Source organism: Fundulus heteroclitus, chromosome 7 (genome assembly GCF_011125445.2).
Source record: "Fundulus heteroclitus isolate FHET01 chromosome 7, MU-UCD_Fhet_4.1, whole genome shotgun sequence".
Lineage (NCBI taxonomy): Eukaryota > Metazoa > Chordata > Actinopteri > Cyprinodontiformes > Fundulidae > Fundulus > Fundulus heteroclitus.
This window is the reverse complement of record NC_046367.1, coordinates 23,404,868-23,421,183: the sequence shown is the minus strand read 5'-3', so window position 1 is coordinate 23,421,183 and position 16,316 is coordinate 23,404,868. Positions and strand designations below refer to the sequence as shown.

Below are 16,316 nucleotides of genomic sequence, written 5' to 3'. Positions count from 1 at the left end.
CACTACAAAAATATGTGAATTCCTACATGCATCTCAGTGAATCAGAATATGATTGGAAAAATTATTTCTTACAGTAATTCGCTTCAAAAAGCGAAACTCATATCTCAAACATATTCATTACACACTGGGATTTCAAGCAGTTCTGCTGATTTGGATGATTATGACCGACAGCTGTGGAATCCAACATAAAGTATCTAAGAAAAATGTTATATTTTATTGGACCAAATACTAAAAAAAAGGATAACTAAGACAAATATATTATATCATGTCCTACACAATAATGGGGAAGACTGTTGACTTGACAGCCATTGACCTCCTGAACAAGAAGGGGTAAAGCCAGAAAAAGTTGCTACAAAAGAAGCTGGCTGTACACAGAGTTGTGTATCTAAGCAAAGGGAAATTAAGTTGAAGGATAAAATGTGAGCTATAGAAAGGTTCAAAAGCAACATGGATTATAATACTATTGAGATAAATGAGAGGCACAACCCATTAAAGAGGTTTGGAGAGATTCACTTGGTCTAAACAGCAGGTGGAGTCAAAGTTTCATGCTTTAGACCGTGCCTAAAGCATCTAAATTTGACTCACTGGTCAGATGTTGTCTTTTCAGATGTAAGTACGTTTTGTGTTTCGTTTAGAAGTCAAGGACTTATGATTTGGAGGAATGCAGAGGCTCAGAATCCATATTGCTTGAGCTGCAGTGTGAAGTTTCCACTATCAGTGATGATTTGGGGAGGCGTGCCATCTGCTGGTTTTGGTCCACTGAGAGTTGTATCAGATTGAAAGCCAATAAATCCACATAACAGGAAACTTGAGAGTACCTCATCCTTGGTTTAATGATCAAGGTATCACTGTGCCTAAAACGGCAGCAAACTGGGTTAACCAAAACGCCACGGTAATTCTGCTGCGTCCAATCCGATAAGTGTCTTCTCCCCTCTGGTGGAGGATCAAGGAACTACAGATGTTAAGGGCAGAGTTTATTAATGAGTCAAAAAGGCATTGGTCTAATAAATAACCCTACTTTGAGAATTTTTAAAACTTTTGAAAATTATACTTTTACAAGTGTCTCTTTAATATAATTTAATATCAATATTAAGTCATTTAATATTTAGTGAACATACTTAAAAATGTATGGATCAGCATATATTATTTTGCTATATTTGAAATGGCTAGATATTTATGATTGTGCCTAAATGACATTAAATAAGAGGCTTATGTTAACTTTTGTTTGGAATTTGGACATTGGCAGTTGTAAAAATGGTCATGTAAAATGTAAGAGTAAACATTTAATCAAAAACATAAATGCATTGTATTTAATGTATTAAACTAAGAGGTTTCATATTTATAGAGAAAAAGGCCAAAAGTACCAGAAGTTAGAGATTTGGAATAGGAAAATAGGTGAGAATTCAAGTGGCAGACAGACTAATAGGGATGAGGAATGGAGTCCAAAGTCCATAAGATAAAAGTCGTGAAAAATCAACAAAAATTCATGTAGTTGTTACCACAATCACATACTATATCTGCCTCTGACAGCCATGAGTTGCCAGATTATCTTCCAGCCTGGTGTGAGGTGCTGTCCAGCGTTTAGTGTGGCCTGTTCTGACCCGTTTTACTCGGTGTTGGATTCCCTGTCTCACCTTGGCCTCGCTGGATACCTCAGCTGCTCTCTGACTCTGGACACCACCTTGGTCTGCTCTCGACGACGATTCCTTCCTTGCCCTCTGGATCCGTCCACCAGTTTGCTGCCTGCCTTTTCCGTACATGACCCCGTTAGTCTCTCGGACCTGCTCCCTGCCTCCAGCCCAGTCTGTCATCATCTCCCACATCACTCAGTCTGCTGTCAACACAAACTGTGCCCTGCTTCCCTCTGGACAGTTTTCTTCTTGAAGCAGGTAATGCTTTTTTGTTGTTGTTGTTTTTATTATTATTTACATAAATAAAGTTTTTTTAAGCGAAACACAGTGTTTGGCTGAATTATGGAGATCTCTCCTTTGCTGAGCATTACAGAAACACAGGAAAGAAATCTAACAGAAAAAAATCAATAACCTAATTTACAATGAATTAACTAAAAGTCCTAACACTAAGAATATAAATATGAAATCAAATGAACTCCAAAACTTTTGACACCGTGCATCTTATTGGTGATTTGTTTGTCTATATTGTCAACCCTGTATTGTATTTTTTTTTGCATATTTTTTCTATATTATTTGTGATTCACTTTTACTGCACTTTGATTGTTGTTTGGTTTGTAAAGCAGTTTATGAATAAATAAATAAATAAATAAATAAATGGTGATGAGGATGATGTTCTCTGTTGTCTCAAATGACTGACTCAATTTAAAACAAAATGGTCAACTTAAATGTATTTGACAAAATAATTCATGCTTGTAAACTCATCTTAAAAGTGACATTTAAAGCCTAGTTTAATTTAGTCCTTAAACTTGCAGGTGCATACTTGCAGGTGCATACCAGTAAATTATATCTTTAAAAAGCACGACCCACCTTTGGTTAGAAAGAAGTGTATTTTAAGTGTTCATTTCTGTTTATTTTGGTGATTGTGGCTTACAGCCATCACCCTGAGCACTGAGACCTTGATTTTAAAATGAAATGCAAACTTTATATTCATCTGAAAAAAAGCAACACTTGTAGCCTATGTTCTTGATACAATATGTGGTACCTCTTGAACCACCAACCCCGGCTGGAGTCCATGCCTTGTAAATATCCAAACTCTTAAAAAAGAGGCTTTATTATACAATATTTTGACCATTTAGCTATGATACATGTGCACTTGTTTTTTATACAACATTTTTTTCTTACACTCAGTGTTCCCATAAAAATGCTTGGACACAATGCTGTGTGAAAAGTCAGCTTCTTTAGCCATGACCTTTCATGGCTTGCCCTCCTCGTTGAGGGTGTGAATAACTGTCTGCTCACTGTCAACTCACTGCTCTTTCCCGTGATTGTGTAATCCATAACATGATCATGACATAGCATCTATGCAGACTATTAGTAATTCGTTGCTAATACAGAATATTCTTATTCCCAGAGAAATTCAATTTTGGTTTGACCTCTTGAATTGAATTACAAAACCAACCGGTGATGTTTACATTTATTGAAATGCCTCTGTATATATATATATATATATATATATATATATATATATATATATATATATATATATATATATATATATATATATATATATATATATATATATATATATATATATATACAGTATATATATATATATTTTTTTTTTTTTTTTTTGGTCAAAAACATTGAGTGGAAACTGAGATAAACAAAACACTATTCTTAAACCAACGTCATTGGCAATATTCTGGCATTTTGCTTTTTCAGTGGAGGTTTACACGCTAGAACTCCACTTCTATGTTTGTTTTCCTATCTAAGTGAATGAAAAACAAAAAAAAACTCCTTTAAAGTATAGTATACTTCAGTCTGCACGTATAGGTGCCTATTCGGCAATTACATTTTTTTTTTTTTCAGACAGACGTAATTCTTGCTTGCAAATATATTTAAGGACACAAAGCGCACAGTTTACATCCACTGGCGCCAGTGACACGAAGCTGTATGTCTCCTATATCGCCACTAGGTCGCACTGTTTTCACGTTTTAGTCGTGAGAGGGTGAGAGGGAGAGAGAGGGGGGGTTTGAACCACGTATTATATAGCTCAGTGGTTTGAACCCGGACCAAACTGTCACGCCGCTGAGAAATAGGTCGAGCCGGTTCCGCTGTTACCTAGCAACTAAGATCAAACAACGCGCCGTTTTACCGACTATTGGAAATACGTCACCACGCCACTATTTATTATTATTGCCACGGTGGTATTATTATTATTATTATCAGTCAGAGGTCAGACATAAGGATGAGGGTGTCGCCCACGGCCGCGTACTGTAGTTGTAAATAAAAACAGAACTATAACTGTGTGTGACGTTTGCGGCTCGTCTAGTTTTCCGACCACCGCGCGCGCTCTACAAGTTAACCAAAGGAAGTGCCTGTTCTGCTCTGCTCCGAAATGTTACGGAGCTTCACCACTCCCCTACCTGCTTCTGCTCGCTGCGCATGCACTGACCTGAAGGGCGTCGTGAATGCAGCGACAGTCTCGCACTTCCTCCTGTTCAACACCTACAGTCAGGAAGAATGAACCACTTCCACTAGTTTGACAAGGCAGACAGTGCCTTGTCTGGAGCGTCTGCCGAGAACATCTCGTTAGAGGCGCTCACAATGAGGGTCTCTGGATTATTCCCGTGGAGCCCCACTTTACTGACTTTGCTGGCTTTGTTTCTACGTTGTGGTGAGTCGGAGAACAGACAGTTGCTGGTGCGGTTGCTTTTGGCGTTATGGGTCTGCGGCCAGCTGTTTAAAAGTCGGGGAAAAGCTCTTTAGTGAGCTATATTGCTTCAATTGACTAACTAATTCTATTTGTTGGATAAGCCGCATTTCAGCAAACTGTAAAAGTGACGATGCTCCGCGCAAAGTTGCTAATAAAATGCTTTTAAAGCTGCATTTGCATTGATGATGTTGATGACTCATCTCAGGTAAATGGAAAAAAGTTAAGAAATGACCTCCAACAAAGTTTCTTTTTACCAAAACATATTATTAGTACTATTATTATTATTATTATTATTATTATTACTACTACTACTACTACTACTACTACTACAGTAGTAACAAGCTGTTATATTGTCTGCGGCTGTGTCATGCAGCTGAGAAGAATTGTTGTTGATTGTAATATTCAGAACATACGGAGCCCTAGAGGGGTCATCGCAAAATGTTTTGCATGTTGAGAGAATGTGCGCTCGTTTTACTACATTCTGCTCTCGTTTTACTAAATCGTGTGCACAATTTACCATATTGTGCTATAATGTGAGCTTATTTTACTAAATTGAGCTCTCATTTTAAGCATAGTAAAACGACGGCACAATTTATTAAACGAGTGCACTATTTACTCAAACGAGAGCACAATTTAGTGAACATGGTTATAGAACATTGTGTGCACGATCTACTTAAACGTGGCCACAATATGTTAAAGGTGCACTCAATATTGTCTTGACACATGTAAACATGAGCACGTTATAGTATATTTGAGATCTTGATCTACCAAAACGCACCCACGAATAATTAAAACGTGTGCTCGGATAAGTTTTATTAATTCGAGGACTCAATTAAAAGAAAAAAAAAAGAGAAAACGTGCTCACGTTTTATTAATTCGAGGACTCAATTAAAAGAAAACGTGCTCACGCTTTATTAATTCAAGGGCTGAATTAAAGGAAACGTGCTCACAAATTATCACGACCTGAAAAAAAATATATCACTTAAAGTGAGCTCTACCGGGCTCCGTAAGAACAAGTAACAAAATAATAAATATAAATAAGATTAAGTGATAATTTGACGCTCCCCAAACGTGCAGCAGTATTTTCTGAAATCAAGAAAGTAGACAAAATTAACACCTACACCGAAAAGTGAAAAAAAGGAAAAAATAATAAAATCATATAAAATATAATGTAACAAGCAGTAACAACTGGGGCAGAAGCTCAGTGGAGAAACAACGAAGAGAAATAAATTTGGTGAGGCAGTGAGTTCTACAGTCTTGCAGCAATCTGGGAGGAAGCTGTGGTTGAGGCTCTTTCTCCCTAGTCTCCTTAGCTTCCTGCCTGTGGGTCATGGGTTTGCTCAGTGGGTTTGAGCCTTCCTTCAAATTGCAGGACACTCTGCTGCAATATCTGCAGGTGTGTTCCTAATACTCAGCTTCGGAAAGTCAGTGATTTTTTTTTTTGTTGGGGTGGTCCAGTTACAGTTCTGTTCTGCACCAGAGCACTTCCTGTCTGGTGATGTAATCCATACCTGTCACCACACACACACACTAGTAAAAGGCTCTGCATGAGTCAGGCTTGATTCAGACTCCTGTTGAAACACAGACACTGATATGTGTCATTTATGATGCTTGCTGGGAAGTCTCTGTGTGTAAATTTAGAGACCTACTGGAAAACAAACCTCAAGCTTTAGATGACTTGCAGCGTCTAACATCTCCATCCTTCTTCCTATAAACTCTGACCAGCTTCCCTGTCCCTGCTGTAGAAAAGCAACCCCACAGCATGATCTTTCCACCAGGGCAACGTGCATTAAGTGCATTGATTATTATTTGCCACACAGTGGTTTTTATGTAGACTGCAAAGTTCAGCTCTGCTCTCATCTGACCACAGCACCTTCAGTCTGGACATGAACTGGACTTTTCATGGTTTTGTTTCAGTAACGGGGTTGTTTTCGCCAATCTTCCATTAAAGTCAGATGTGTGTGGAGTGCACGGCTAATAGCTTCTCAGTCGACAGATTCTCCTGACTGAACTGTGGATATCTGCAGCTCCTCTAGAGTTTCCATGGGCCTGTTAAGTTTATGTGGACGACCATGTCTTGTTACGTTGTGCCGTATGCTTTCCAGTTTCGGTGGGGGTTGTTTTATAACCCAATCCCCTGCGTTTAGCTTCTCCACCACTTTGCCCATGACCTGTCCGGTGCGCTCGCTGGACTTCCTGTTCCTGTTTGTTCTTTATGTTCTCTAACAGACCTGTGAGACCGTAACGGAGCAGATGGGTTTATACTGAAATGGCAGAAGGTCTGACTGTAGTTGCTAAACTAAGTAGCCCAACAGATTGTTTTGGTGCTTGAGTAAATGTTTTTATAAAAATTAGAAACATGGATCATATGGCGCCTGTGTCACCATGATTTAAAATTCCAATAAAATACACTGACTAATTTTGTAACCGATGACCACTTCTTGTAAAGCCCAGAAGTGTTTGCTTTGTCTTCTCTACGTTTGCCTCATATTTGTCTATTCAATAAGTCTATATTAATAGCCAATGCTGCCAGGAGAACGTCTCTGTTACCAGTTATTTCAAAAGCCTGATCACTTATTACCCATTGCTAACCTCCCCATCTGTGTTTTCTCTTTGCTTTGCACCATAGAGGCTGATGTGAACACTGAGATGCAGCCTGGGCCCCTGTACCGTGTGGTTGGCTCTCGGCTCTCCATCTCCTGCAGCACAAGCGGCTTCCCCAATGAAAACTCTGATAAGGATTTTAAATTCTACATGGCGAGTCCTGCACGCCCAACACATTTCCTCAACATCATCAGCACAGAAGACCCAGACTTTGGTTATGCTCGTTTTCTGCGACGCATAGAAGCAGGCGATATTTCCCTCACACGCGTTGGTCCCAACTCAGTCATATTTGAAATAAAAAACCTACGCAAGGAGGATGAAGGGGAATATGAATGCTCCGCAGTCAAGCCAAGATCTATTTTAAATGGAGTCTTCTCTGTGAAAGCAGTTGTTAAAGGTAAGAAATGATCATTTTAGTTGCCACTTCTTCTTTTTAAGCTATGTCCATAAAATCTAAATGCTACAATCATTCTTTTTTTTTTGTTGCAATAACACAGTGATCGACAACTCCCTAAGCGTTACATCTGGTGAGTCCGTCACCTCGCTGCCCCGTAACGAAGGCGAAGCTCTCACTTTGACGTGCCAAGCATCCACCAACACCATCCAGCACGTCCATCTGTCTTTCATCTGGTATCTGCGTAAAGATGGGGCTGAAGAAGCTAAACCGATCATTTCTCTGGACAAAGATTTCACACTGACTCCTGGCCAGGGCTTTGAGCAGCGTTACAGGGAGGAAGCCATTCGCTTAGATAAATTAGGAGATGCTGATTACAGGCTTCAGATGACTAAGCTTGAGCTGTCAGACCAGGGTCAGATCTACTGCCAAGCTCAGGAATGGATTCAAGATCCAGATCGTTCCTGGTACAAGATCGCTGAGAAGGATGCAGAGGAAATTACTCTGACAGTCAAACCTAAAGGTAAGATGAAGCAATCATTCAACCTACTTTAATTAGGGCCCTTTAAATAAACTAGCGCTTGTTTTCACGAATTTGGAACTTCTCGACAAGAAGTGCGTGTTTGGTTTTTTTAAATAATTTTTTCCCCTGTGTAATGGTGACAGAGACGTCGGCCCTGGCGGTGAGTCTTTCTGCAGAGAATGCCGTGCAGGAGGGGAAGGAGCTGTTGCTGTCCTGCAGCATCAGCGCACAGAACCTCGCAGGCCGGTTCTTCTCCGTCGCGTGGCTCTGGGAAGGAAATGAGCTGGTCCGAATCGGCCCTACGGGCATTCTGACCGTGACGGCGGCATACAGTGACCAAGAGAGAGATGGGGAGCTAAGAGCCACGCGTACTGAGAACAGCAAATACCAACTCAGGTTAAAGCCTGTGAGAACAACACATGGAGGGAGTTATGTGTGCAGGGCCTGGCCGGAAGAGAGAGACCAAGAAGGCAACTTTAAACAAGGAGGAGCTCAGGACTCCCAGCCCCAGGTGGTCCGCGTCTCAACTGCAGGTTGGTTGAAAAGCACTCATACTGTCTGAAATAAACCTTTGCGTATAGTAATCTTAATTCCTAGACAATGTCTAGCAAAAGTATTCATAGTCCTTCACACGCCATGCTTCCTTTGTCTTGTTGCATTTCAACAACTTCAATATATCTTGTCATGATTTTAGATGGTAAGACAAAGTAATAGTTAACCGTGATGTTGATTGAATGTGCTGCATGGCTTTAAGAATTTCTTACCAACTGAACTCCGAAAAGTGTGGCCGACATTTGTCCTGACCCCAGTTGACTTTCATACGCAGCAAATATGTGTCAAAAGATGCTCTGGTCAGACGAGACCAACATCAACTGTTCTTGCCTACATGCACAAGGCTCTAGGTAGTAAACATCCTCCTAACACACCATTCCCACTGTGAAGGAGGGTGGTGGCAGCATCATGCCGTGGAGAGGCTTTCCTTTAGCAGGGACAGACAAGCTGGTCAAAGTAGGTTGGGCAGATGGTTGAAGATGTTAGAGGCAACAAAAGTGTCTGAAGCAGACGTTAAACTTCCAGCAGGATAACAACCCTAAACATACAGCCAGAACCAATGGCAGTCCAGACTAAAATCTAATGAGAAAAATTGTGCTAGATGTGAAAACTGCTGATATAAGATGCTCTCCATCCATTCTGACTCTGTTTGAATTGTTTTGCTAAGACTCAAAGGGAATATTACAGTCAGTAGATATGCACAGCAGGTATAAATAGAACCCGTAAGACTTGCAGGAAAAGCTGGTTCTGCAGAGTCAGGACTCAGGAGCGCAATACCAGGGCATGTTAATCTCCTGTGAATTCCCAATCTGTCCAATTTTGTCCAAGACAATCACATAAAATCCCAACAAAATAATCAAGATTCCTGGTTGTAAAGTGACACAATGTGATAGTGTTCAAGGAGTATAAATACTTTTGTGGATGAGTATAAATTATATTTTGATGATGAGAGATTACCGATGACGGTATTGATAGGATTTTGGCATCTTGTCAAACCCACTCATGTCTGCTGCCTTATCTGCTTACAGAGAGTGGGCTGTCGGTCAAAATGGAGAACACGTTGCAAATAATTTCCCAAGGAGAGAAATTAAGGCTCACCTGTACAGTGGACGGGTTCAAAGGTCCGCTCTCTGTCGCCTGGCAACACAAGTCCGTGCGGTCACCTTTGTTCTCCACCATCATCGATCTAAGTGAGGATGGAGTCACAGAGAAAGCAGAAGCTTTTGCGGGGCGTGAAGTGAGAGTGACCCGTTCCAAGATGGAAACCTTCGTCTTCGAGATGGATCAAGTTGCTCCGACTGATTCGGGTATCTATGAGTGTGTCGTCTCTGAAAAGCAAGCCAACGGCAAAACTCACAGCAAGTTTCAAAGTGCCAACGTGACTGTTAAAGCTATCGGTAAGAAATGCATGTTTTGTTTTACAGATTAGTCAGACAGGCTGATTAATGTTAAGGTGTGACACTCTGCGTCTCGTTTTATGTGAATGTGAATGTATGAAAACGTGTGTAGAAAAGCCAATAAAAAAGAAAAAGATGACCCTTTTATTGTGGTGGTATAACCACATACTGAAAAAGGTAGAAAGACCATACTTTTATTTTAAGTACAAGGATTAATTGGGGGAGGGGTGGGGGGTGGGGGGTTGTTACATTGAGACCAATTGTTTTTAGCAAAAATTTTCATATATTGCCACCCCCAACAACAATACCCATGGAAATACTAAAGGATTCTTTTTAGATTTGTTTTTTTTTTATTCTAAATGTTGTAGTATTAACAAAAACACAAAGAGAAAACTAAAATGAGCAAACAAACAATAGACATAGACAGGTCCAGGACAAGCATTATTAAAGGATTACATATGCACATGTATGAAACACGATCTAAATTTGTCAAAACAACAGTAATTAAAGGTAGCCTCATGTCAAAACAGCTATGAAGTCAACCACTGCTCAGGGGTCCTGTCACGGGTCCGATCAGGTAGTGACACAGTGTATCGTAATGCTTCGAATATACATTGAGTGGAGCGGCTTCCTTGCTAACCAAAGTCGTACTTACACATTTTGACAGATTTCTGAGCGCATGGTACCACATAAAATCGGTCAGTAAGCATATACAAGGAACATCGGATTATAAGGTGCACTATCAATTTGTGAGAAAATTTAAGGATTTTAAGTGTGCCTTATAGTCAGAATAATACGAGTTATAAGTGAAATATGTGAGGTACATTGACATGTGATTGGAGCGAAAGCTAGAATTGAACCATTCTGACCGCAAAAGGACTACACCTCCCACTGAGCCACATTTACCCACGTTTATTATTAGACAACACCCTGGTTAATTAGAATATAAATGACCACAGAGACCTGTTTCTCTAACCCAATCTCAAAACGAAAACACAAAACAAAACAAGGAACCAGTGGAACGTGTCAGTCAAGTAAGGCAGATGTTACTATATAGAGCTTACCAATCAGGAAAAAGCTACAGTACCTGCATTAAGATGCCCTCATCTAAAGTCTGGTCAACAATTTAACAGTTTAAAATATGACAAACAAGACAAGCTGTCGGAGGAAATGGTGAATTTTAGTGGTCATCAACTCTTTTTACTAACACTCCAGATTGTTCTGTTGTGCAATAGAAGATTAATTTGTGAAGAAGCTGTCATGCTGTGGGCATCACGACCTCATCACAACCTCTTTGGATACTAGGATGGCTAGTTACAAGATTACCATTACGCTTTAAACATTTGGTCAGAGTTCCCAGGTGACTTACCTCGATTATTGACAACTACTCTACTGTAGGTCAACATCTGGTCAATTTTTATGTTAGGTGGAAGAAAATGTAAAAAAAAACAAATTACTGGAAAGATACCACTGAAAACATTTTACTATTTAAGTTTGAGAGCCTCTGAAAACCCCTTTCATGTGTTATTGACATATTAAAGCTTCATTCCATTCCATCACACACAATCCTAAAGTATAGAACCGAGTGACAGAAATCTGATAGCACACTAAAAATGTCATTACTGGGATGATTCCATGGGTATGATCAAAATATAATGTTAATAAAGGCCATCATTTATCTTGCCATTTTCATTTCTGTCCTAGAATCCCTGGTGAGGGTCATACTGAAGAGCCGGGACCATGGCGTGACTGTGGGAGAAAACGCACATTTAATGTGCAAAGTCACCAGTCCCCGGGTGCCAATGACTCTGACTTGGAGCGTGCAGAAAGAGGACTCCAACATAAACACCATTGTGGTGCTGTACTCAAATGGTTCCATCAGCTGGTCCGGGGACCAGCATCGTTACCAAGTGGAGGTAAACAGCCAAGAGAACACCTTGGACGTCATGCACTCTCTGAAAATCCTTAGTGCCAGCCACAGGGAGGCGGGAACGTACCAGTGTAGGGTGTCAGTTTTTCTGGGTAAGGTCCACAAAAAGATTCCTCCGTCCAACCAGCTGAAGGTGATGGTGAACAATCCAGGTAATGCAGATACTTGACTTGGTGCAACTATTTTTTTCCCCCTGCCTCTCACCGTTGTCCCATCATAACATGTTTCTCTCTCCCTCTTCTAGTCAGCGAACTCGCCCTAGTTTCCAAGCCCACCATTACACAAAGCATCAACACTGACATACAAATTGTTTGCAAAGTCACATCAGCAACACCTAAGCCGTCTCTCTACGAGGTCCTCTGGGAACTCCAACAAGAAGCTGGAAATAAGACCGTTCTGAGCTCAGACCGTAACGCTCTCGTCACTTTCGGGACCCAGATTGAGGAGAATGACAGCCGACGGATCAGCATGAGACGCACCGCTGAGCCTGCTTTCGAGCTGACCATTCGACAAGCCAGACTCTCAGACAAAGGCCTTTATGTGTGCAAGGTGGTGGAATATCTACAAGATCCTCAGGGAGAATGGTATTTCCTCTCGGACAAAACTACGACCACAAACCTGGATGTTACTGAACCTGGTAAATTAATATTTTCTTAATATTAAAAAAAAAAATCTGGCTCATTTTGATTAACATTATCATATTTGTTTTCTTTTTAACACCCTCTTTCGTTTTTGCCTTTCTTTTTCCAGCCAATGACCTTATTTTAGACTAAGAAAATTACAAACACCTTTCAGACGAATACATGGCATCCATGGTTTTATCCATTTCATCACATAACAAAAACAAACTTCAATGTATTTTATTGGGATTTACTTTGGCAGACCAAAAAGTAGTGCATAATTGTGAAGGGAAACCACAGCTGAATGCGATCTCTGCTGTAGATCTCTGCTGCACCTCCAGAGTTACTCTGGGCCTCTTGGCTGCTTCTTTAGGGGTTTCAGGGTAAAGAGGACAGAACACAAGTGCATGACACACTTTATAGGTTTCCGTTTCGAAACAAAATTACTAAACAATTGACTGTGTACCCTCTTGATCACAGTTATGCTCTTCTCTTTGTTGGTCAATCATAAAGTGGTATTAAAATGTAGGGAGGTTTGTAGTTGTAATGATACAAAAAGGGATTATATTAATGTGGTAAAAGTATTTTGGCAGGTGCCTGCACATTTTCTAGCTGAAATATATGACTAGATGTACCTAAATCAGGGGTGTCAAACATACGGCCCAGGGGCCGGTTATTTATTTATTTATTTTTATTTATTTTTTTGCAGTTTCCTGTCTGGCAATGTGCCAATAAGAATTGTTGTCTTAATGCCAAAAAGAGCTCATCAGATTTGACTTTCACAAGTGGAGCAGTACTGCTTTTGCCATAGTGCTCCAATGTGATCAGTTCTTATGCATTATGCACAAGTAAATGTTTAACTGAGTAAAAGTATTGTTGAAATTGCACATACTTTTCTTAAAAACGCTGACGTTATTCATAATATATTGTGTAAAAGTGAAATTCATTTAATATAAAAATCAACAACAAGTCCACTTTTATTAGTTCTATTTAATCTTACAATGAGTTTACTCGTGTGGCCATCTCGAGATCAGATTAAGCTGTATGCGGCCCCTCAACCAAAATGAGTTTGACACCCCTGACCTAAATAATACATATATTAATTACCCTTGTTCTCTAAGATGACTTGGACATGATAGGGGTTTCACACATTGAGTAACACTGAGTTTACTTCTAACAATCGTTTAGAAGTGTGCTTCCACAGACTCATCATATCTCTACATCTTTATGTCAGTGTGAATTAGTTTTACTCGGTTTTACCTAACTTCTCTGTGTCTGCATCTGCATATGGCTACTTCCCTTTTAACCACTGTCTCTAACACTTTTCAAGCTAGTTCTTCTTGCCCTGATAGTTTAGCAGCAATATTCCCTACTACGTTGCAATGTCCCCTGTTGCTAAACCATCGATTCCCCCTCTTTAGCTGTTTCACCAGCAAGCAAAGTTCTGCCTCATTGATTCTTTAGCCTTAATCAGCTAATTTTTAATCAAATTAACCTTTTCTTTTCTTTTTTTTCATTTTCTCACAGATACAAATTTGTCCATTGACAAGAAAGAGTTGGAGGTGAACGTAAGCATTGCAGAGGATTTCTCCATTCCCTGCGTCATCACCGAACAGTCCAGCAACGAGTCCCAGTTCCAGGTCACATGGTTCTGGCAGAAAGGCGCTGAAGCTAAACCCATATATACAGCTTACAGAAATTCTACCTTACAACCCAGCACAGAGAATATCGCTGTAAGATACGGCCACCCACTCCCTGGCCAATTCGACCTTAAAGTAAAGACTGATGCTGAAAACAGCGGCGTGTACTTCTGTGAAGTAGAGGAGTGGCTTTACTCTCATCCTTATGGGTGGAGGAAGCTTGCGGTTGAGAAGTCTGGAAATCTGACTGTGAACGTCGATGCAGAAGGTAAGCTCTCTTCGCCGCCAAGCTACTTTCTCCTCAGGACTGTTGTGAAATCACTAATGTTGAGACATGTTTTTTTTTATTGCCACATCTTTGCAGGGAGAGTCAATGCCTTGTCTGGGCCTGAATGCATGGCTCCCATATGGATTGCAATATTTGCGATGACTGTCCTCACCTTGCTCTTCGTCATAATGATTCTGGTGTGGAGGATGTGCAAGAAAAAGACGTCAGGAGGAAATAATTCAACTCTCTGGGTAGAACAAGTCCCCCTGAACGGCAAAAGCTGAGCTCTGAATCACTCAAAGCAGAAAAATAAACAGGAAAATAAATGCTTTTATTTTTTAAACTCTGGGACGTGCATGAAGAAATGTTTTAGAATGTAAAAAATTGCAATGTTCATTTTACTGTTATTTTTTTTTTTTTATAAAATATGTTACATTTTTTTTTACAGAAAAGGAAAAAAAATCGGTTTGCTTTCTTTGCCGTTGAGAATATCTTAGTTTTTATACATTATTTAAATTAGTTCATCAACTGAAATTAAACAAGCATTTTTTAGCTTGCAGCTAAAAGCAGTTTGCAAAACCACCGACTGTATATTTTCTTTCAACCTCAAACTGAAAGTTGAGATCAGCAGTGACCTTTTTGGTAGCACAGCTCTGAAAACATTTCTGTTTTATGTTACAGCATGTAAAAAGAATATTTATACTTTATCTTTGAGACCTCTCGCGTGTCCAGGACAGCATCATGACATGAAATGTCATGAGATCTGAAACTGTTTTTGTACAACACACACAAAAAAAGAACAAAACCAGGAAGTTCTCTGCGGTTGTGAACAGGCTGACTGCTGATATGTGTAAATCTGGGTATGTGGCAGACGTTCTCACAATCAGACTTTTTTTTTCCTTTTTTCTTTTGTTGAGACGCAAGCTTGCAGTGTTAGGTAAAATCTACCCATGCAAAAATTAGTTTTGCAACCCTGCTGCTCAAACTTGATGCTGGAAACATTTCCAGTTTACATCATTCAGTTGGTCGCGTTGCTGAGAAACTGAGAGTGAACGTCCGTGTAACCTGTTTCTCGTGGCCTTGTTCTAACTTGAGTTTATTTTGAAAACAGCGACTGTAAAATTCTGTGTGTGCTTATTGTCTTTTTTCAGTGACACATTGCACGTGTCATTGTATGTTTTTGCATCCTTCATTTTTAACTGAAGTGGAATAAATGTAAATAAAAGAGACCATGATGCCTGATTAAAGACATTTTTTTTCCATTTTTAGGAGCGCAAACCCACTTATGCCTAAGCAATTTGTCTGTGTGTCACATTCACATTCCTGTTAAAAATGAGTCACTACAGACCAGCCATCAATTAAAGTGACAGTAAATTAGTCCTGTAAGCTTTTCCTTGACAGGTTCCCAGTTGCATCTCACAGCAAAAAAAAAAAAAAGACATGGTCTACAGAGAACTTCCAAAATATCAGAGGGTCCTCCATGTAAAAAGGTATCAGTCAGGAGAATGCTATAAAAAAATCCAAAGACATTAGGCAGACCAGTGAAGACTGTCAACATGAAATGAAGAAAACACTTAATGAGAAACTGGATTTGAGTAGAAAAGTCATGGAAATGCGAGAAGCAAAGCGATCAGGGAAGCTGCCAAGAGGCCTACAGCAACATTGAAGGAGCTGCTGAAACACGTGGAAAGTACTGGCTGTAGTACATGTACCAACAATCCTAGTAGGTAAGTTGGCAAAATGCAGTACTTTTCTAATTAGGAAATACAACCTGGCCTGATAAAATTGTGCATAAACACCTTCAATGTCTCTCAAAAGCCTGTTTGAAAATATGTTATAGTCTTAACAAAACCGATTAAGCCTCTTGGAGTTAATTTCTAAACATATTTTGTCTTGATCTTGAGTATGTTAGCAGAAGAGCCCCATAACCACAGTGAAACATGGTGATGGCAGCATTTGGGGCTGGCTTTCTTTAGCTGAAACTTCTGTCTTAGTCAATGCAGGTAGAGTTTTGAACAGCAGAAAGAAACGAACGTCGTCT

The 16,316-nt window shown here is 39.9% G+C and overlaps 1 protein-coding gene across 1 annotated transcript; it reads left to right on the top strand.

Annotated features, from left to right (window-relative positions):
- The first annotated feature begins 3,746 nt into the window (after positions 1–3,746).
- LOC105938267 (immunoglobulin superfamily member 2) lies at positions 3,747–15,522 on the top strand. Its single transcript, XM_012879947.3, has 9 exons — positions 3,747–4,308; positions 6,977–7,348; positions 7,449–7,868; positions 8,012–8,401; positions 9,449–9,817; positions 11,522–11,899; positions 11,992–12,384; positions 13,895–14,275; positions 14,372–15,522. Exons 1-9 carry the CDS (start codon positions 4,239–4,241, stop codon positions 14,557–14,559), a joined length of 2,961 nt encoding a protein of 986 aa, XP_012735401.2. The 5' UTR covers positions 3,747–4,238; the 3' UTR covers positions 14,560–15,522.
- The last annotated feature ends 794 nt before the right edge of the window (positions 15,523–16,316 follow it).

Coding starts and splice junctions, on each gene's coding strand:
- LOC105938267 (XM_012879947.3), top strand. CDS start 4,239: ATGAGGGTCTCTGGATTATTCCCGTGGAGCCCCACTTTACTGACTTTG. Junction 4,309..6,976: donor GGCTTTGTTTCTACGTTGTG/GTGAGTCGGAGA, acceptor TTTGCACCATAG/AGGCTGATGTGAACACTGAG. Junction 7,349..7,448: donor TGTGAAAGCAGTTGTTAAAG/GTAAGAAATGAT, acceptor GCAATAACACAG/TGATCGACAACTCCCTAAGC.